This window comes from Stegodyphus dumicola, chromosome 8 (genome assembly GCF_044657685.1).
Source record: "Stegodyphus dumicola isolate Sdum_Otavi_A_Nest chromosome 8, ASM4465768v1".
Taxonomy (NCBI): domain Eukaryota; kingdom Metazoa; phylum Arthropoda; class Arachnida; order Araneae; family Eresidae; genus Stegodyphus; species Stegodyphus dumicola.
In genome coordinates, this window is record NC_140775.1 from 174,901,832 (window position 1) to 174,923,954 (window position 22,123).

Consider the following 22,123-nt stretch of genomic DNA (forward strand, 5'->3'; position numbering starts at 1 on the left):
ATTCTGGAATAGCAAAGGAGCCAGTTATATCTATGATATTAGATAATATGTAATTGGCAAACAATCACCTCAGTAATATTACAAGACTTGCTAAATTCTGAAATGTCAAAAAAGCACTTTTTTTAAAGAAGTCAACAGACTTTTCATGCAGAACTTTTAATATAAGCATATGCAATAAAATTAAATGTAATTTTTTTAAAAAAATTCCAAGGCCTCCAAAATTTCAATCTGTGCTTGTACTTTCCTTTTGTTCAAAAATATTTTTTTACGTTTACTATCACACATTTTTTTTGCCTTCGAGTGCTTGATGATACGCACCACAGGCAGATCTGGCATATCATAACATATTTAGGAGGTTACTGGAAGCAAAGATGCTGGAAACTTGCATTGCCCTTCTAAAAGACAATCTGATTGGCTCTAACGCTCTAAGCTGCCTGAATAACGCTCACGCGATACATAATTCGGCAAGAAAGTGATTGCTTCCAACGTTGGCAAGGAAATCCCTTTTTGGGAGATTAAATTCCCTGAATTTTCCAGATTTTTGACTAAAACATTTAAATTTACTGACTTTTCTTTGACTTTCTTGGTCAGTTTTCAATTTGAAAAATCAATTTTGTAAAAGAAAATGAAATCTTTTTTATCTGGTCTATATACTTAGAAAACATTTATACTCATTCTAAAAAATAAAACATAAATTTGACTCTTGTATAATAATTGAACAAGATATTTAATTTGAAATTATTATAGATTTTACAGCACCAGAAAAACAAATTTATCGATCTCCTTAAAAGTTTGGTTTTAAAAAAATTAGGAGTATTTGAGATTGAATTCAGTCATTCACTGATATTTCTTTGTGATTTATGTGTGTAATATTTTTTTAATTACAAACGTAAATCAATAAGATAATTATAATATCTTTTTACAACTGCTGTGCCAAAATCATTTTCACGTAAGTACTTTATATAATTTCAAATGCTAAAAATATGTCAACAATATTTACATGTCTTTTAATACATTACATGAATCTAAAACTGTTTTTTAGCCCTACTTTAAATCTTTTTACTCATACCAGTTTCCAAAATTATTCAGAATTATTTTTAATCTCTTCTGGCATTTTCTAGGATGAAACTTAAAATCTGCAGTGAGAGAAACAGCTATATGCTCATTTGTTACAAGCAATCTGCTATACATTGTTTAAAAGAGGTTAATTTCTCAAATTATTGGCTGAGCAAAAATAATATTAATACATTTCCTTAAAAGAACATAAAAAATATACTTCAGCAATTTTATCTTGAATTAGGTTTTTCCTATGTGAATTTTTTTTAATGCAAAAAACAATAATGATCATTTAGGGTAAGTTTATACGATATAACAGCATACATCATGCATAACCTAATTTATTAAATATTTTGGCCCAATAGATATTTTACTTTGAAACTTTTACAATTGGAAGACTAAACTAAATTACCTCTACAGAATGCTGCCTATACAGTATAGTGGTAGGAGAGCGCGGGTTCGAATCCTGGAGAAAGCATGGATGTTTGTAAATGTATAGATAGTGCCTTTGTAGCACAGGGACACTAAATATATGGCAAGCGGAAAGTCATCTCATGTGGTTTGGTGGTAAGGAAGAGGGGTGAGAGACTCTCGGATTACAGTCTTTCAACATGCAATGTATGAGGAGCTAGTGTTGGATCAATAAAATGAAATTTGTGGTTCACAGGAAATTGTCTCGAACCTGCATTTTACAGTTCCTCTGGTTTATATGCTGACTAACAGTCAACAAATTGTTGATTCCTCTTGTTCATGGAAGAATAACAGCTTGCTCATTTCTTTGTAAATCAAACATTTTAACACTTTTTTTTCAAAAAAGAAAATGTTAATATGTGGAAATATGTAAATCAGAAAAACTGCAAGTGAATATTGGCATTAATTTTAAGATGTATCTTTTTAAAGATATTTATAACAGGGAAAAATATTGCATCTTACAATCAAAGTATTTAACTTCTTCTTTAAATACTTCTTATATAATTAAATAAATATAATGCATGACTTTTTACATCATTTTTAATTTAAATGAATATTCAGAATAATATTTAACACTCACTACCAAACATTTTTCCTTAGAAATCTTTTGAACTACTGACTCTAAATATTCAGAAACACTTTTTGATGTTGATGTGCTGGCAGTAAAAATATGAGGAGATTTCATACAAAGAAGTCTGAGAGCTTTCCATGTGTATTTGCTGTCCTCAAAATCTCTGGAAAAAAAAATATATATATATATATATATATATATAAAAAAATCAGCATTTCATCTTTAATTTTGTTTATTGAAATTCATGTCAGAATACTGCTCAAACGTATTTTCTCTTGGTTCATGTAATATTTTTAGCCACAGCTTATGGCCAATTTATGAATCATTAATTATGAATACAGAATTTTTTTATTTCTCCTTGATGCATTATAAAAATCTAACTGATCATAATACTTTATAAATTATACATTCATTTTACATGCATTTTCATATATACACAACCTGACAACTAAATAATGAGATTGATTTTATAATTGCCAATACAAAGACCAAGTTGCATCGACAATCTACCAATTTCAATGCTGCCTCCTAAAATATATCATGGTGCCATTTAGCTATAGAGAGAACATTGCTATAAGCAGGGACGGCATAAAACAATGTGAAAACATTAAAGTTTATTTTATACGAGGAAGAGATCTTATTGAGACATTTTAGTTAATAATAATAAGTTAATGTATATGAAAATAACTATTTCACACAGAAATATTCTAGTGGTCAATCCATTTCCAAAGTGGTGTAAAAATGAATGAAGGTGAAACTAAGCCTAAACATCTGATTTATGTTTGTTATGAGAAACTCTCTGTAGAAGTTAGAGAATACTTACAGAAAGTTGTAAAGATAATGGTACATGAGTGTAATGCTAATTGGGAAGTTATTTCATCAAGTTTTAGAGAAAGACACGGATAAGAAAAAACATGCTTTTCCATTTGCTTTACAGTTCTTCTTTCTTTTTTTTTTTTTTTTTTTTTTTTAATCTTGAACAAAAACATGTACTTAGTATATAAAAGATATCATTCTAATTTGTCAGAGAAATAAATAAAATAAAAACAAAAACTTTAATTGACTGCTGCAGAAAATGAAATGTTTTTATAGTAATCCTATAATCAAAAGCCATAATTCTAATTAGAAGTCACTATCAATCAAAGAAAAGAGATGAGAAATCAGCTTTAAACATAAAATGTGAATAGAATGTCAAGCGTATTTGAGCAACAGCAAGAAAACTTTTATCGTAAATAATTCTTGAGGGACAAATTATCAATGCGACTTTTTGCCTATGTTCATGTTTTTGCCTTCAATGCCTACGTTAGAGGATTCTCTTAAATCTGATACAGGTACTCAGCATGTGGCCATTGGTTTCTTATGAATATCAATGCAGCAGCTCTCAGAAATTTTATCTTGTCTTTGACAGCACTGAAAACGTCCAAGAGTTGTCTAATCAAATCTTTTGGAAGCACCACAAGAGGACACTTGCACAGGCAATTCTAGACTTTGTTAGATCATGGTACTCATTACTTTGAATAAAAAAATAAAAAACAAGCAGCCTGTCCTTTGTTTCATAATGTCTTGTAATTTAACTGTCAAATTGTGTATGCAATATATATCATATTAAAGAAATTAAGAAGTGAAACACAAAAGAGAAGATTAAATTATAAACTGTATGACAATGATCATAGCTATATTTTAGTGTAAATAATGATTTTACTTCTTAGTATTCTACTTTTAAATCATGATATATTTTAAACCTTACTCTCTTATGCAATGTTACCTTTTCAAATTAGAGGTAGCATCTGCTTTGCTAGAAGCAACACCAAAGAATGTTTCCAGAGAAGGAACAAAATTTCTAAAAAAGACAAAATTATTAGTAAAAATTTCATATTTAATAAGCAGAAAAAGAAATCACAGTGTCATTTCACAATTAAGTAACACAAAATATTTTTTAAAATAATTTACATGGCATCAAAAAAGTGATTAATGAAAGCCAATAAATTAAAACCTAGTGAGAAACATACCTATTATTTGTATTCATTTCCTGAATATGTCCAATATAAATTTCACAGAGAACTTCCACATTGATTTTCAGTAGAATATAATAAATTGATATTAATGAAATATTTTAATAAACCATAAATTTACTACTTAGATAGGAATCTGAAAGGTTTCAGATTTTAAATTATGTCCAAAGGGGCATTTAAAAAATATTTTGTATGTTACCTTTATTTATTAAATATCATGTTCTTTGCACTTAAACCATAAAATTCAGTTCAAGAGCAATATCGCAAAATAATTTTAAATTAAGAAGCCTATCTTTAGAATTTCTGATACACAGTCTCAGTTGCTAGAGAGATAAAAAAAAAAAATTTCTGTACAACACTGCCATTGCTTTGAAATTCTTGAGTTTGTTAAACAAAAATTCATTAAAGTTTTACAAGATATGAAATCGATAATAAAACAAATTCCAAATTTGGGATTCTAGATGCCCATATTCGTAATAGGATTATGTTATTCAAAATTGATGGCTCTAGGTACCGTTGTTTCATCCGAATGCGAGAAATATACATACATTTATGCAGAATCTTCATTATTTAAATTCTTCAAATATAATACAGGACGATAATATTTGATGGGCAATAGTATGAAAAGTGAAACGGACATTCAGAGTGATTTAATGCAAACTGAAAATAATAGTCCCTCAGGTACAAATTCCCTTTGGACTAATAAAAATATCTTTTCATATTCTGTGTTGAAACAGTTTGGTTTAAAATGAGTAATATGAAAATTATTTGAATTAGCCAAATTACTGATTGTACAATCTTATGCTAAAATGATTGTTTCTTCAATAACAAGGTATTTTATTTAGATTCAAAATGAAATTAAGAATCAGGACTCTCCAGATGTTTCATTATGCGCGGAGGGGGGGAATTAAATGCGCATTCGTAAAGCCTACGAGAAAAACGTTGGTGGTTTTGAGGTCCGGATTTTAGATCATTCCGGATATTGGACGTCTGGATTTCGGACTTTGTACTGTATTAGGCAAAAGCATTAATCAGAATTTGTAATCATCCATATCATAAAACTGTAAAACATTTTAATACAAGGCTCCTCAAACTCTGTGTGTTATGATCTAAAAATATAGTATTTAATCATTAATATTTCTTTTATATAAGTCTTTATCAACAATATTTAGAAGTCTTTCTGTAAGTCTCTCTCTTCTTTTTGGCAAAGTCAATATTTAATAATTTTAATAAATTACAATTATAGGTATAAAATTTTGTATATATATGTACTAGCGACCCGCCCCGGCTTCGCACGGGTATAAAATATATAGCCTATGTCACTCACTGAAAAAATGATTAATTAAATTAAAAATACTTAAAAAATAATTTGCTATTCGTGCAACTAAAAACAAAAGATAATCAACAATCATCAACAACAAAAGATACGTATTCTATTAAGTTCTTTTTCTGAACTTACATACCTCACCTTAAATTACGATTTTTGAAAATAATTTCTCTAATATTAAATTGATTTAACTCTAAAATTTAACCAAGATCTTAATAGAAAATTCCAATCCATAAATTATGGTTTTATTTAATCTAATCTTATCTAACCTTATGTACTTATAATTACTATAAGTGTGATTTAAAAATTAACCTTAGAATAGAATATCATTTATATTTTAAAACTACTATCATACAATTACTTATCGTAACTTACTTATAATTACTGATACGCTGCCGTGCTGAAAAGCAAGTTTTTATTAAGTATCTTGTTATTTTCCTCGCTAGAGAGCTCCGATAATAAACGCGTCTGATCGCTGCTAAATTCAACGTGCTATAGGGAGAACCGCGGCCTCCGACGTGCTATTTATAGGCACGCTCCCTCCACCCTGGCTGGCCGGTACTGCCGCAAACAGTACGTCCCACAGTTTTTAAATCTGTAGACCTTTTCAATGTGTACAATATTTAGTACATTATTTTGATAAATCTTGTAGGGTTCAGCCAGCGTTTGCAATGTAAGCGGAAAAAATGTAATTATTTACGACATCACATTAGAAACCTAAAAAATAACAGTATTTTTCCACTATTTAATGGATGTTATTATACATACAAACCTTCCTCTTTAATCACTCTATCTATTAAAAAAAACCGCATCAAAACCCATTGCGTAGTTTTAAAGATTTAAGCATACATGGGGATATAAGGACAGAGAAACTGTTTTTGTTTTATACTATGTAGTGATAAAATTTTTTATATAGAGGTATATGATTTTTTTTTTATTATAGGTATAAGTTTTTTTTATTACTTTTGTTAAAATAAAATTCTTCAACAAATGAATAATATACCATAATTAGCTACATGAATAATTATATGAAATAAAAGTATTCTTTGAAAATGCAATTACTATTATAATGGAATATTAAAAACAATTATCATATAATGATAAAAAATAAAAATACAGTTGGAAGCTGGTGCTTTGTAAAATAGCAAAACAATTTAAAATAATTAATGCAAAAATAATTTTCATACCTTTTAGCTGATCTACAAGCTTCCCAGTTGTTAGGCGTATTGCTCAATAATTTTGCCAGCTCAGGACTATAGAACAGGGGAGAAAAAACAAGATTTCTTTAAATCTGTGCTTAATGATTATATGTAAAAAATTATTTTCATTTTATAATGCAGACATTACAAAAACCAATATTATCAATACAAGGTTTAATTAAGCAGTAAAAATAAGGTCAATCAAAATGTATACAAAATCAGAAGAAAAATATTATTTTGACATATTTCTCCTTAAAAATAACCCAATAAGATGCCACCTAAAACAAAGTGACTTAATCTTTTTACAAGGAGATTAAACTTAAAAAAAACTAATACACTGTACTTTCATATTCAATTAATATTGAATAATTTACAATAAATATCAAGAGACACTAGCACAGAAAGGCAAAGTAACTATCACAAAAATTTAAATATGAATTTTAAGAAGTGGAAGAAAAATTTACTATCAGCAATTAAGGAATTATAACAATTCCATGCCAGAATAAAATCAATATTCATTGCACAAGCACACAGTAGGATCTAATTATCATTTCTGCAATTTTTTAAACATGAAAAACTGGTTTAGCATTTTAGATAAAAAAAACAAGTCATTTAGGGGGGGGGGGAAACCACCACTTTTCATGCAGCATATCTGCAAATTTAGATTTAACATAGCAAATACACAGTTTACAGAAAATATATTATTACAGTTTTAGTAATAACAGAGTTAATATTGCAATGAAATGCTTCCACGTATAAATAATACAATGTTATGCTACACATTTTAAAAATTTCAGTCAGTTAAAATTTTGGCCTTTTTATGTTATAGAGGGCACCATGAAACAAAACTGCCACCACACAATTAATTCTTAAAGTTGATCACAACTGAAAACTAACCCTATTTAACACCTCCACAGGCAATCGTAACAGTCAACTATCCTTTTGCACATTTTTAACTGCATCTTATACATATCTTCTGCTCAAAGTAAATAAACCACAGTGCTTTCATAAATTGTAGCCAGTAACTACAAAACCAATTCCTAATATAATCACCTTTCTTCTAGCAACTTTTAAAATACTGCATCTCCAAATGCTTTGACCAGGGCCAGAGCCAGCTTCAGGCATAGGCAACATAAGCAACCACCTTAGGTGCCAAATTTCAAAGGGCATCAGCTAAGTTTTCTTGCAAGGGAAACTGAATAAAGATATGCCAATCTTACTGTTTGTTCACCGAGACCAATGAAAATGTTGGAGCTAAGCCTGCTTTCATAACTGATATATAGGTATATTCCATGTTCATTTTTGCATATTATATTATGAGATTAAAACATCTTTCTTTTCCATGAAAATATTCTATGCACACCTCAGCACACTCCTGAGTCATACCTGAGCAGAATTTATGTGGCACCAGTGAAGAGGAAACAAAAACTCTTCTGAAACCGTATTAACAACTACCAAAACTATAAGCAAAATCATCATCAGAAACTATATGGAAGAAATACATGTAATTTTATTATATTTTAATTTTATAGTAACATTATTATTTCTGGATGTTTTCTGCTAAGTGGCTTTCTGCATAATTTTCGTTTGTGACTTTCTTTCATAGGATGTTATCATTCATTAGTACAACTTCATTAGTACAACACAAAATTTTAACTAACAGAAACTGATAAGGAAATAATAGAAGTAGAAGTATTATCTGTTTTTTTTTTAAAATTATAACAGAAATTCCATATTAAAATTTTTAAAGTAATTCCTTTAAAAAATAAATAAAATTAAATTAAATTTTAAAAAAATAAATAAAGTACCATGAGCAATTTTCATTTTAGTCTGTGAAAATGACAGGAGAAAGTCACAACATTAAATGCTAAGGAAATTCAAAATACAACTATAAAAATTATATAGGAAGGCATAAATGCACCTGAACAATGAGTATTTAATTTTCTTAATAGAGATTTTTTAGTAAAGGAAAATGAGAGATAACATCATAATTGCTCACCTCTACAGTATCAAATTTACAACATTTTGTCAAAAACACTGAAACAAATTAAAAAGAAAAAAACACCCCTTCCCCAACCTTGAAAAATGCAGATGACAGATTCCATATTGGATGAGAATGGTATTATGGTAAGTTTATAGTTAAACCTTTTAAAATCAGAACTGATGTGTGGGATGGTCAAATAGCAGTGAAATATTTCCACTAATTTACTTCTAATTAATTCTTGCATCAGTAGCAACTTTATTTTTTCAGAAATAACTGCAAAAGCTTGCCCATTGATTTTCTTAATAAGCTTTTCAATAAAATTAGGAAAGTAAATACTGTTTGTCACAATTTATGTATTTAAATTCATTTATATAAAGTTTGGATGTAGAACAGAATTCTTTAGCTTCATTTCAACTTCATTCTAATCTTTAGCCTTTTAATTCTTCAACAGCCTTTCTAAGTTAATGTAATGCTTGATTCCTCTACAGAATTTATCCTTTGGAATACTGTACGTTTCTGGTTATGGCTTTTTTAATACTTCAGTGTTATTAAAACATTGAGGTGAAACTTTAGAGAAGAGAATGAAGCCTGCAAGTGCCAAAATTGGTGGAAAATGGGGATGTTGAGAACGGGAATCTTTTCTTTGTTAAGAGCTGCTTTACAAGAATGGATCTGAATGATAATGCACTGAAATGTAGCAGAAACCAGTCATGTCATTTAGCAGTTATTCAATTAGATTTCTTATGTCTAACAAGCTAGATTCTCATTAAAAGTCTGTCCATTAACATAAAAAAATGGAGTTTATTTTCTGTTGAATTTATTGTGAATTATCCCTTCCTAACTAGAAAAGGCCCCAATAGGGCTTTTACACAACAATGATGAACCTTCTTGAATGCAAAGTAGATATTTGCTGTTTCATCTCAGGATCATAAGCAAGACATAAAATTTTATCTCGAGACACAATTTATTTTAAAAAATCAGGATGAATGTCCACCATCAAATCATGACACATAGAAATTCAGTCTTCTTTCTGCTCTGGAAACAATGCATGCAACACAAAACAAGAACAAATTTTTCTTTTTTAAAGATCTTTCGGGATAATTTTGTCACCATCCTTATTCAAGCGAAGCTCATCAACTATCATTCGAAGAAACGGGTGAAGATTTTTCAGCATCAGTTCTTGAACTTTTATATTTTCATTGATACGTATAAAGTGAACTCATGAAAGCATAAAGTGTGACATTTTTGCATTCATTATAGAATAATCTGTACCTATAAAAAAACATTGGATCATGTTAATACTTGACCTTTGTATATTTTACACTACGTTTCAAATGTCTCTGCTGCTGTTGAAACACTTTACAGCAAAACCTTATAGCTATGCTTTGTTCAGCTTTTGAAACACAACAGCAGACATTCAATAGACCAAAGTAAATTATTAATTGTAAAGAAAATTCTCTCCATACAGACGATATTTCAGAACAAGTAAGTTAAACTGTATAGCAACAAATGCTCTCAATTATTGTTTTACAGATTTGCTAGAATGTTTCCAAAGAGAAATTAGCCTTAAAACTTAATAAATGGATTGTGTATGTATATGTAACATTAATGTAAAATTATAATAAAATAAAATGATTAGAAAAACAAAACTGTGCAAACATACTTGGGTTTAAATTTGCTAACTTGCTGACATTCCCAGGGTCGTTTTAGAGGCCTGAAATTCATTAAAACAAATTAAGAAAATATTAAAAATTCATTCCTTAGTTTATAACATACACATACGCAATTTGATATGTATATTCATATGTATGAAAATAAAATATATATTCATATGTATATGTAATTACGTGAATATAAAATATATATTCATACATATATACAGAGTAAAAAAATGGACAGTTCTATATCTCCTGTTCTACTGTGCCGATTATCAAAATTCATCTAGTGTCTTTCATGTCTCCAAAAAGTGGTTGAATTAGATTTATATATGGCATTGTTTTAACATAGGCATTTTGGCACAAAATCTGACTTGGTTTCAATATGATATACCAAGTTTTTTACATATTTTAATCCTATGCCTCAAATTATGCAAAAGTTCCAGGTTTTGTAAAAGTCATCCTGGTAGTTTTCAGAATATTAGCTCCTCAATATTAATGAAATTTGGTATATATTTATTAATATTTCTTTTTTGAATATATAAAACTAACTCGATTCCTTCGCCATTTGAAATTTAAGTTCAATCCAAATAAAATCTGCACATGTTTCTATTCTTTAACTTTAAAATTTGTAACCTTAAATAATTTTTATAAATTTTTCAAAAAAAATTTCCGAATTATAACCCATAGAATTTTTATTATCATCTTAAAGTAGATTTATTTCTATGCATTAGATTTATAGTCAAAATTTCGCAAGATATATGTGAAGTTATGTACTAACACATTTTGGAATTTGGCATATTTGTGACAGCGATAATAATACCAAATGTGGTTTATGCACTTTCTTATAATTTTCAATGAATTGCACGAGTTATTTTGAAACTAAAATTTCCAAATAATATTTTATTGAGGGTTCTTCATGGGGAATTTTTTTTATTTTCATTTTTATTAATAATACATAAAAAGCTATTTTTTAAGTTTATAAGGAACGTTAAGATTTAAAGACCTCCCCCCCCTTCTTTCATAAAAATAAATTTTTACGTTGGCCATTTTATCACCATCTATTTTACTTAGCTGCTTTTTATATGCAACAAAGCTTATTTTGTTGATGTCAAAATTGAGCATCAAATATGCATTCAATATTTCTGAGTACGTCAAAAATATTACTAAAACCTACATTTAAAAAAATTTACTAGAATATTAGATTTTTATCTTCTCTTCTCTGTGTAGAAAAGGAAAAAAATAAAATAATTTTGAAGATATTTTATATTCAAAGATACTTCATGGCCTTTATTGCATAATAAATTCTTAAATAATCCGTTGTTTATGCTTAAAAGGGCCCCTAATTATGATCAAAGACTCTTTTTTTTTAAAAAAAGAAAAATACATTTTCATACAAAATCAGGATTTAAAAGAAACACATTTTTAAAAGACAGTTGTGATTTGTCAAGACTTGAATTCTAATCATTGTTATATTTATTTTCAAATTATTATTTCTGTTAAATTAGAAGTTATTAAAATTTTTAATAATTTCAAAAATTTCAAAAGTTATTTTCTGTGGAGACTTTGCTAACTTTATATCAATCAAAATTTTCAGACCTGACCTACTCTTTCTGTCAACTCTGCCAAAAAGTACAAATCAATTCAGAGACTGTACCTATCATATCCCCCCGACTGGATAATTATACTAGGCTTCAATGAATTTCTTGGTTTCAAATCTAGATTTAGAAATTGCGGTTGATTAATTGGTTATTCATATATGACAAAGCACATAGAGACTATCTGCCTAAGGGGGAGCAATGCCTTTATGGAAGACTCTTCTAAGGAGAAGTGGCTCATATTTGCATAGCACATGGGGAAAATCGTAAAAAACATGCAGCCAGCTTGTTCGCTTTGGTTGGTTTCTAGGTCAAATTATCAACAGTCTTTAAACCCTTGGCCACTAGTGGGACTGCTTAAATTATGAACCAAGTTATTATATTTATAAAGTATCTTATGTTTAACCAATTACTGTGATTTAAATTTTTACTATAACTTCTCCTTTCTATATTCCTCAACAGAATGCAAATTAAATTTTTATGTATTTAAAGTGAGGTTTATGTATTTAAGGTGAATCTATAGTTGAGAGAGCTTCTGGTTATCACATCTTGCTGTTAATACTTGTAGTCAGGTTTTGTTTAAAAATAATATTATGTCTTTAGCATTTTCACTAGCCGATGCTTTATATATGCACCAGTAAAATATATGAGGCAACTTATTCTATTTAATATGTAGTCTTAGACTACATTAATTGATGTTCAAGTTCAATTGTATGTTAATTTAGCATATTCACAAGTGGTAGAAATTTCGTGTATAGCATAAGTTGTGTCTTTATGTTCAAACTGAGAGTAAAATAAAAAAATTATGTAAACCTTCTTCTGTATTTTGCAAGTTGTTCAAGACGTAGCTACAACTCGCTGTTTGTCTAGTAGGCTGTGCAGGATTTTAACTCAAGTTTCCAGAGCAAAAGGCTGGCCAGATGTCACATTTGTCTTATCATCAGTGTCCACATACATAAACAACTGGGAGTTAATGGGCATACCCTCTCTGAGTGATCATTGTATAATTCAATATGAGATCAATAGTAGACTCATGTACCTAACAAAAAGATGTTTCAAGACCTGCTAGGGAGGACACAATACTTTAAAATTTTACCTCATGCCATGGGTGAGTGAAATCTTAAAACAACTGGATAACTGCGACTCCCCAGAGGAGCTGGATACTACATATGACTTAATCATAACTAAATTAACTCAGGCAGCAAGAGCTTCCTACAAACTTAAAAAAACTATTAAGCCGAAAACATTTACATCGTTGTGGAGCAACCACCTCAAGAAAAGAAGAAGCAAAATAGAGCCCTGAGAAGACAAGCGGAAAATGATGAAGAACATAAAATATTAAAGTTGGTACACTACAGGAAGGAACTAGCTCAATACAAAAAACAAATCAAGGCAGCAAAACAAGAGTCATGGCGTAAGCACTGCAGTAACATGCAAGCAACCTATGGTACATTACAGAAAATAGCCACCAATAAGATTTTTCAACCCCTACAATTTACCGCTAAAGTAAAACAAGATGCAAAAAGCAAAACAGAAGCTCTAAACACTATCCTAGAAACAATCTTTGTTAAAGACAAGATAGAATTTCATTTAGTAACTTACACAGAAATAAGGCAGAAGTTTAATAGGAAAAGCTGGAAAAGCAGCAACAGAGATATTACTCTTCTTACAGAACACAAAGTTCATAATATCATCAAAGCCTTAGCAGACGAAAAAGCACCAGGTCTCGATGGCATAGATAATACCATTGTTAAAGAAATTCACAAAGAATTTCCAGGTTTGTTTCTAAAAATATGCAGAGCCTGCTGGCTACTCGGCCACTTCCCTAGAAGCATGAAACTAGCCAAAATTGCACTCTTTCACAAACAGGGCAAAGACCTGTCAGGCCTGGCATCATATAGGCCTATAAGCTTACTGCCTTCAAACAGTAAGATTTTAGAAAAAGTAATTCTACAATGCCTTAATTTCCACATGTATAGGAACAAGTCTATAAACAAAAAACAATATGCCTTCTGTGCAGGAAAGTCCATAGACAATGCCTTAAAACAACTGGTAGATAACACAGAGCAGAACAAAGATCACAATTTGGACACATTGGTTATTTCATTGGACATCAAAGGGGCATTCGACTCGTTGTGGTGGCCAGACATTGTCGAATGCCTAGACATCATCAAATGCCCAAAGGAAATCCTGAATCTTATACGCAGCTACTTGCAGGATCATTAGATACAGGTTACAATGGACAATGATGTACTCAAAATCAAGTTGGAAAGAGGCTGTCCCCAGGGTTCCTGCTTGGGACCTACACTTTGGAATCTTGTACGGCACAGAGCCTTTGCGCTCTATGACCAACAGCAAGGAGTGGGTATCCAGGCGTACGCGGACGACTTTTTATTGGTCATTTCTGGTAGCACGGACATTAGGTTAAAGGCACAAAACGCAATCAATACTTTTCAAGCTGGTCAAATCAGCACAAATTAAATATCTCAGCAGATAAAACTAAACAACTGTTTATATGTAAGCATGGAGTGCGAAATAGGAATCCCAACATTAAGCTAAATGGAGTCTCTATAAAAGAGGTTACGGACCTTAAATATCTAGGTATTATAATTAACAATACTTTCCTGGTTACCTCACATTAAAGAGCTTAAGCAGAAAATAAATCAGCTTAGTAATTCCATGGTTAGAATAATAGGACCTCTTCGGGGCACTCCAATCACTAAGCTCAAAAGCTGGTACAGAACAATCTCAGAAAAGATCATATTATATGGGGCTGCCATATGGAGAAGGAAGCTTACTGCCCATATGAGGAGGCAGCTTCTCACCATCCAAAGAATGCAACTTTTGATCATATGCAAAGGTTATAGAACATCCCCAACTGCAGCACTGCAAGTGCTGGCAGGTATCCCTCCACTGGACCTTCTAGTGGAGAGAGAATCACTATTAGTAAAGACATTGTGCCTGAAAAATAATGTCTCTCTGTGGCAAAAAACATTCTACCACACAGACTATGAGAAGCACAAGCCGATCATGCTTGGACACCCTGCAGATACAGATTTATATATTTGATTTATACATTATCTGTATAAATATTACATATTTATACAGATGGCTCAAAGAGACAGAGAAAGGCACAGGCTGCACCTATGTACTCCAAGAAGGAGAAGTGGTTAAAACTTGGAGAAGACGACTGGCAGACAAAAATACCGTCTTTCAGGCAGAGCTTTTTGCATTAAAATCAGCCATCAATTTGGCAAAATATCAGTTAGGAATAAAGGTCAACATATATAGTGACTCTGCCTCAAGTTTGGAGTCCATCTGAGAGCACAAGACAAGAAGTCCTTTGGTGCAAGATATTCAGAAAATTCTTCTAAGTATCCCACCAGATGACAGACCTATCCCGATCTGGGTTCCAGCTCATATGGGTATTACTGGCAACGAAGCGGCGGACGTGCTTGCGAAATCAGTAGCCAATGACTCCAGTAGACTGGAAAATGCAGTAAGTGTTCTACAGTCCTATTTTAAAAAAATCATGCTCAATAGCCTTTTACAAGAATGGCAGAAAAGATAGAAAAGGGAAAGTACAGGGAGGAGAACCTACAAGTTCTTTCCGAAAGTTACATGCTCAATTAACACATACAGTGGAGCAAAAAAACTCAATTCTACACTGGCCATGGTCCCTTCCCACTTTATCTTAAAAGATTCGGCAAACGAGCATCAGAATTGTTTGAATGTGGTGTTGTAGATCACTTCCTCTTCAACTGCCCACAAACCGATAAACTGCATTTAAAAATGCCAAGCAGTGAATACTGGCTGCAATGGGTGGAGAATACCTGCGGCAACAAGCAGACAAAAATTAAAATAGAGGTGATCAGGCTATGCTGCACAAGGTACTAAGAAATTCTACCCCTCCCTTGAGAATTGTATCTTTGCGGCATAATTTTAATAGCAATTCAAAATACTACAACAACTGAAAATCAACACTAGAAAAAAAGCTCACCCCCGTAGAATAGTAACAAGATTGTAAGAACAAAACTATTGTAATGTAAGCATATTACTATCAAGTTTGTATGTACTTGGTAAAAATAATATTGTAAAGCAGTTTAAACGATATTGAAAATCCAGTCAATGTGTAAATGAATTACAAGTTTACTTTGATTATCTCAGTAAAAGTATTGTAAATATGAATTCAGATAATGTTTAAATCTACATATAACTGTCATGATTTTATGTAACTATCACATGTAACTGGTACAAGACAATGTTTGTAATTAACATATCTATGCTTATACATAGGCCTTGTATGCCAATGAGATATTTATATTTATATTTTTCACGTATGAAATAGAAATATTCCCTTTTGCCAGGATGACTATTAACACTGTAAGACTTTTACAACAAAGTCAGGTCAGTGGTTATCTCAGGCGCCGCTCAGTGATCATAACAACCCTACAGATTAATTACTATTTGATTTGCAAATACAATAAAGCATTATTATACTCTCAGGCACGAACAGCAGAGTTTTGTTAATGCATAAATTTTCAAACTGTCAAGTTTGTAAATGAAGTAGTGTGTAAATGAAGATTCCGTTACATTTGCTATTATTGTGTCACTTAGTGTTCTTGGAATCTAAGCTAAAGATTATCTCCCTACATTATTCACCATGGAAAGATTTTACAGGTATTTAAATTAAGTGACGTTCGGCTTATCTTACAAGCTCAGGTGTGATGTCTAAACATGTTCAGTATCATGGACAAAATTGCTTCACAGTAAAAAAAGTGAGTCAAGGTAAATTTTTGAATTACTGATTAAATTTCAGACCAAATTTAAAAAAAAAAAAAAAATTGGTTTTTAGGCATAATTTGAGATGTAGACTCAAAATATGAAATAAAACTGGAATGGTATTTCATAAAAAGTCTGATTTTGTGTCAAAATATGTATGTTAGAACAATGCTATATATAAATCTAATATATATTCTTCTAATATATATTTTAACTCGTGCTTTCAAGACATGAAAAACACAGTTTGAATTTTGTCAATGAACCAATTACAATGGGAGATATAGAAAAAATTCCCTTTTTCTTTTTTGAAATATTCCTAAAAACATTCATTGAATTAGACAGTCAAATGAACAACAATGTTTTGCCAGAGATTTTAAGTATTTCTCTTATCAAAAATTTTATGCAGGAAATAAAAAAAAGAAATCCTGACAACAATTTAAACAGATACATAACCTTTAACCAAAGAAAAGTATAACAGATTTAATGCCTATAACACGTCCTAAAAGTTCTTCAAAATGAATAAAATTAAGAGGAATAAATTTACCTTTTATCTAAATCTATTTTTTCAGATACTTGTTTAAAATCAGGGCAACCTTCATTTTTCCAAGCATTCCAATATTCTTCTCTCTGCAATATTTTCTATACAAACAGATAAATGAAACAGACAACATGAAACTTTTGAGGATGCTGACTTAAACTTTAATAAATTCAAAATAAAGAATAAATACAATGAATATAAAATTAAGGAACAAATGGATGAATACTGAATAAAATAACACAATTGCAATAAGACAGTAATGAGAAAGTCTTGAATGAGTCAATGCGAACTTCAAGATATTAAATAAAAACATTTAACTTTCACATTTTTATGATTTGCAATGTAAATAATTTAATTTGAATTATAGATTATTTTCTTCCCAAATGATTTAGCTCTGCAGGGTAAGGATTTCATATTACAGATTTGTGTTACATATCATATTTGTATTTCATATTATAGTATTTGTATTATCGACACTTAATTACAATACAAATTGCAATAAATCTTATTTGCTTCTGAAATGAGGACTATAAGCATGGAATTTTATTTCACAAATACATTACTTAAACAAGGTTAAAAATAATTATCTATTTAAGCAAAAAGACCTGACTCAAAACTTTACATTTTCCAAAGGTTTTCAAATTTTTTTGTATTAATTTCTTGAAACAAGAATGACAGGATGCATAATACTAATCAGGCACAGGCCTGACAGGATGCATAATACAGAACTAAAATCATACAAATGAATTTCCTTATTTATATACATCAGATAAAATCCTTTTCAATTTTTGATGGATGCTTAACAATTTTATTTGTGCTTATATTTGCTTTTCCTGCAGAGGTTAATAACATAATTCTGAAATGTATTATTAAATTTTCCTTACCTCAATGTGTTCAGCAAAAGCTAGTCCATCTGGAGGTGTTTCTTCCAAAAGCTATTAAAATAAAACAAGCAAAAAGAAATAAACCAAATTCCACACATCAAATTCTGCATCTACTTTCATTTAAATTAAATATATTAAATCCATTAATAAAATTCAAAATTTATTCTACTTTTCTAATCAGATATGATGAATGATATACAATATATATACACTAATGTTTCTCAACCTGTTTTGCCCCATGACACTCCTTTCATCATGCTTAGATCATCATCCCCCTTTTCCAAATCACAAAAAAATACATAAATACAGTCAAAAGTCGTTAATCCAGACTCGTTGGGATTTCGGCAATTCCGGATTATCGATTTTTCCGGATTATAGATCATCAGTTTAAATCGCGTAAGATGGCATACAGAAATTCTAAAATTAAAAATATGAAACCGTAATTTATGAAATAAAAAACAATTATGATCTAAAGGGTATCAAAAATTTACAAAAAAAAGCTTAATATTTATTTGTTTACTTTATTAAACATTTCTTTCAATGCAAGTTGTTTAAGTTGCTTCGTTTTATGTGATAATACTTTCTCTTTAATTCTATAAACAGACATAATTTTTTGTTCAGTTACAAAGTTCCGCTGTTCAAGTCCTGTTGATTGCTGTGCCAAGAATACCGACTAACTTGTCAATCGAAATTTTTTCGTTTTCACTAACCTCTCTGTCACATTCTTCATGTCTTTATCCATTTTTTGCAGCAATTCCACTTTTTGCTTGATGGACATTGAAACATACTTTCGTTTTGTACGATCCTTTGGGAGCTCCAGATTCGGAAATTCTATTTGACATAATCGAAAGTTCAAGTTTACTTTTATAGTATTGCTCTTACAGTCTGCAAAAAATAATAAGTCGGATCCAATTCGAAAATTAAGGATCAACGCAATCATCAACATTAACTGAAATAGATAATTAGATAATTTTAGCTTATACCGTTCGTTATACATAAAACGCACACGCAAATGCGCGGTCGTAAGAGGTCTTACGTGCACGCGTACACGCCTATGCGCAGAAAGTTTTTAGCTTTGAAGTCTGGATTATAGATCATTCCGGATTATGGGTGTCCGAATTAACGACTTTTGACTGTATATTTATTTAGAATTAAATTATTTTTTAATGTGTTTATAAATTAAATAACAAGAAGTATAGAAATTGGTGATAAATAACATAACTTGAATAAAAGTAGCTTTTTATATTCATAAATTAAAATGAAAGATTGAACAGCCAATTAATCCTGCAGGATCAAATTTATTAGTTTATAGTAAATTTATGGCAATAAGCTAACGTAGTTTGCAAATACGAACATTAAAACATAAATATGTAAGATTAGCTGATTTGAAATCATCTACAAAACAGGAAGACATTTTAAAGGAACAAACATTTGTGTATAAAGATATGAATATGTTTTAATCATCAGATTACAAAATCAACACTACAACTGATACATTATTGTGAAAATGTGATGGCTATAACAATAATAAGGAAAGTCCTTAGTGTTACAAATGTACCTAATGTTCTAATATGATATACTCACTAGTAACCAATCGTATGAAGAGTTTTAAACTTAACAAACATATAATCATGCAGGGAAGAAGGAAATCTTTCTTTGAAAAATAATTCTTTTATTAGGTAGAGGAACGAGATTTATTAGGAGAAAAGAAAAAGCTAGCTTCTCAACAAAATTCTAATATGACATTATTGCTAAATACTATACAAATCTTCACTGCACATAATTTCAGAAATGAAAATATTTCAGAGAAAGTGTTTTATCACAGCTCCTACACATAAAATACTTTAATTGATTCTCAATAATTAGGACATACCGAACAGAAAAAGTCTAGCCCAACTAAGCTAGTTAAAACAAGTAAATAGCCACCCTGATTAAATTTATTTTAAATTTAAGAAAAATATTCCAATTTAACATTTTGCAAAGCTAAAAAATTATTTACATAGAAGTATGAAATAAAAGTTCAATAACTGAAAAATTTAACATTAAAGCATTTGATTTTTTATGGAGAAAGAAATATACACATTTTATATTTTATGCACATGAAATATTTTAAATCTCTTAAAAAGAAATAATGATAAGAAGCCATACATTTTCCTACCTCAAATTTAATTTTTTATACTTCCTTTATTTTAAGAACAATCACTGCTCTTTTAAACAAAAAATATACAATTATTTTATGTACCTAACAACATAATCTAGTATTCACCACTTATGACTGGCTTAAATAAACACTTAACAATAAATACTTAAATAAAATTACAATGTAAATTCTTAAATCAGAAGAAAATCCAATGATTTTAGTTATAGCTAATAAAACATATTTGAATAGCAAAATAAGTATTCTGAAACTAAAAGTATAAAAGAAAATAAACTGACTTTGTAAACTTTCTTGGTGGTATCTTTGACCCATGTTTGCTGCTCATCACTTAAGACGAATGACTCTCTAAAATGAAAAAAGATCAATACATCAAATTTTCCTATGAATCTCATTTAAAACAAATTAGGTACATATTGAAATGTGATAAATAATTAATTAAAAAAATGCTACAAAGCATGCAAAATATATCAAACAAAGAATAATGTCAAGCCCTATACTTGAAAAGTAAATTTTCAAATTATAATCACAAGTCCATTATTAGACTACTCTGCTCAGTATAACCAGCAGTTGCCAACTGATGTTTGAATCCTGGAAAAAGCATGTAAGCCGTAGCTGTTTCTTTCTCACCCCTTCCTGTGGGTTGAGGATGAAACATCTAAATGACTGATGGGTTTAGCCACTCTTAACAAATGCTTAATTTCTGAGGAAAGAAAAACAGCCATTCAACCCACAATGAAGTGACATGGTTGATTTATTGATTTTAATTACCGCAAAGTTCTCAAGAGCTATCTGCCAAGGGAAGAAAAATTCTGTAGATGACTTTTCAAGGGAAAATGCCTTGAAGGCATACTACATATGTGAAAAATCACAAAAATGTCCATACAGTCATACTATTTGCAGGATCTGTCAAACAAACAATATTCAGTAATCTTATCCTCTCACCAATGTCAGCAATGAAATATAACATTATTTATAATTGGGTAATGAACAGGCTGCTACACTATTATAAACTCGTTTAAAGAATTTTTTTATTTATAATTTTTAACTGTACTATTTAACAAACGAAATTACACTAATTAATGAAATAATAAAAAAATTTTGAAAAAATCAGTTTTGATTGTCCACAGCCCTTGCCTCCCTGAAAAGGACTCATAAGGCAATGCACTAGGTAACCAAAATTTATTTATGCAGTAACCCAGTATGCAAGCACACGCCAGCAGGTCAGTGGGGATTTTCACCTTCAAATTCAGTGGTCACCAGTGTTGAACTGACAGAATTCTTTTTTTTCCTCTTGTAAGGAATCTTAATGGGACTGCTGAATTTGCTGGCTATGAAAAAGAAAGTGTTCTTCCTCAGAAATATGGCATTTTACCCAGCAGTATAGAATGCAAAAATTCACATTCCATGAAGTTCTATACGACCAAAGTTTATGGATTGGAATTTGTATATGTCTCCGACTTTTTTTTTAAGAGAAAACATTTAAGATTGTTGTGTACATGAAGTGAACAATAGCAATGTCAAATATAGGCAATTTTCTAATTTCTTTTAAACAAAAACAGATCATGTGCATAGTTGTAAATAACAGTGCTTAAAAAATTAAATAAAGATTTCTTAAGGTATAAAAGGTGTTTCATTAAGAATGTTTATTGTGTTTTTAATCTTACAAATTCATTACTATTTTCTAGGTGGGGGAAGCTTGAATAATATTTAATTTTGAAAAAGTTTCTTTTTTATACAAATGAAAATATGCACACTTTAAAATAAAATAAAACAGCTTAAGCAAATAATATCATAAATGCGCCTATTTTCAAATACTATCTTTGGGAACTTAAAACATTAATGCACCCCATGTAATACTATGAATATTGCTATTTGAGATTTTTTAATA

General features: G+C 30.0%; 1 protein-coding gene across 3 annotated transcripts in view; it reads right to left on the reverse strand.

Annotated features, from left to right (window-relative positions):
- Positions 1-22,123, reverse strand: part of Hpr1 (THO complex 1-like protein Hpr1) — a 58,824-nt gene that overhangs the window by 2,253 nt on the left and 34,448 nt on the right. For 2 of the 3 annotated variants that reach the window (XM_035352091.2, XM_085822783.1), the window contains 7 exons: positions 20,514-20,580; positions 18,078-18,128; positions 17,200-17,294; positions 10,284-10,334; positions 6,625-6,690; positions 3,864-3,938; positions 2,108-2,261 (listed from right to left, as the gene is read on the reverse strand). In XM_035352091.2, coding sequence (XP_035207982.2) covers positions 2,108-2,261; positions 3,864-3,938; positions 6,625-6,690; positions 10,284-10,334; positions 17,200-17,294; positions 18,078-18,128; positions 20,514-20,580 — 559 coding nt within the window. The remainder of the gene's footprint in view (positions 1-2,107; positions 2,262-3,863; positions 3,939-6,624; positions 6,691-10,283; positions 10,335-17,199; positions 17,295-18,077; positions 18,129-20,513; positions 20,581-22,123) is intronic. The other variant, XM_035352092.2, reaches the window with a different exon arrangement.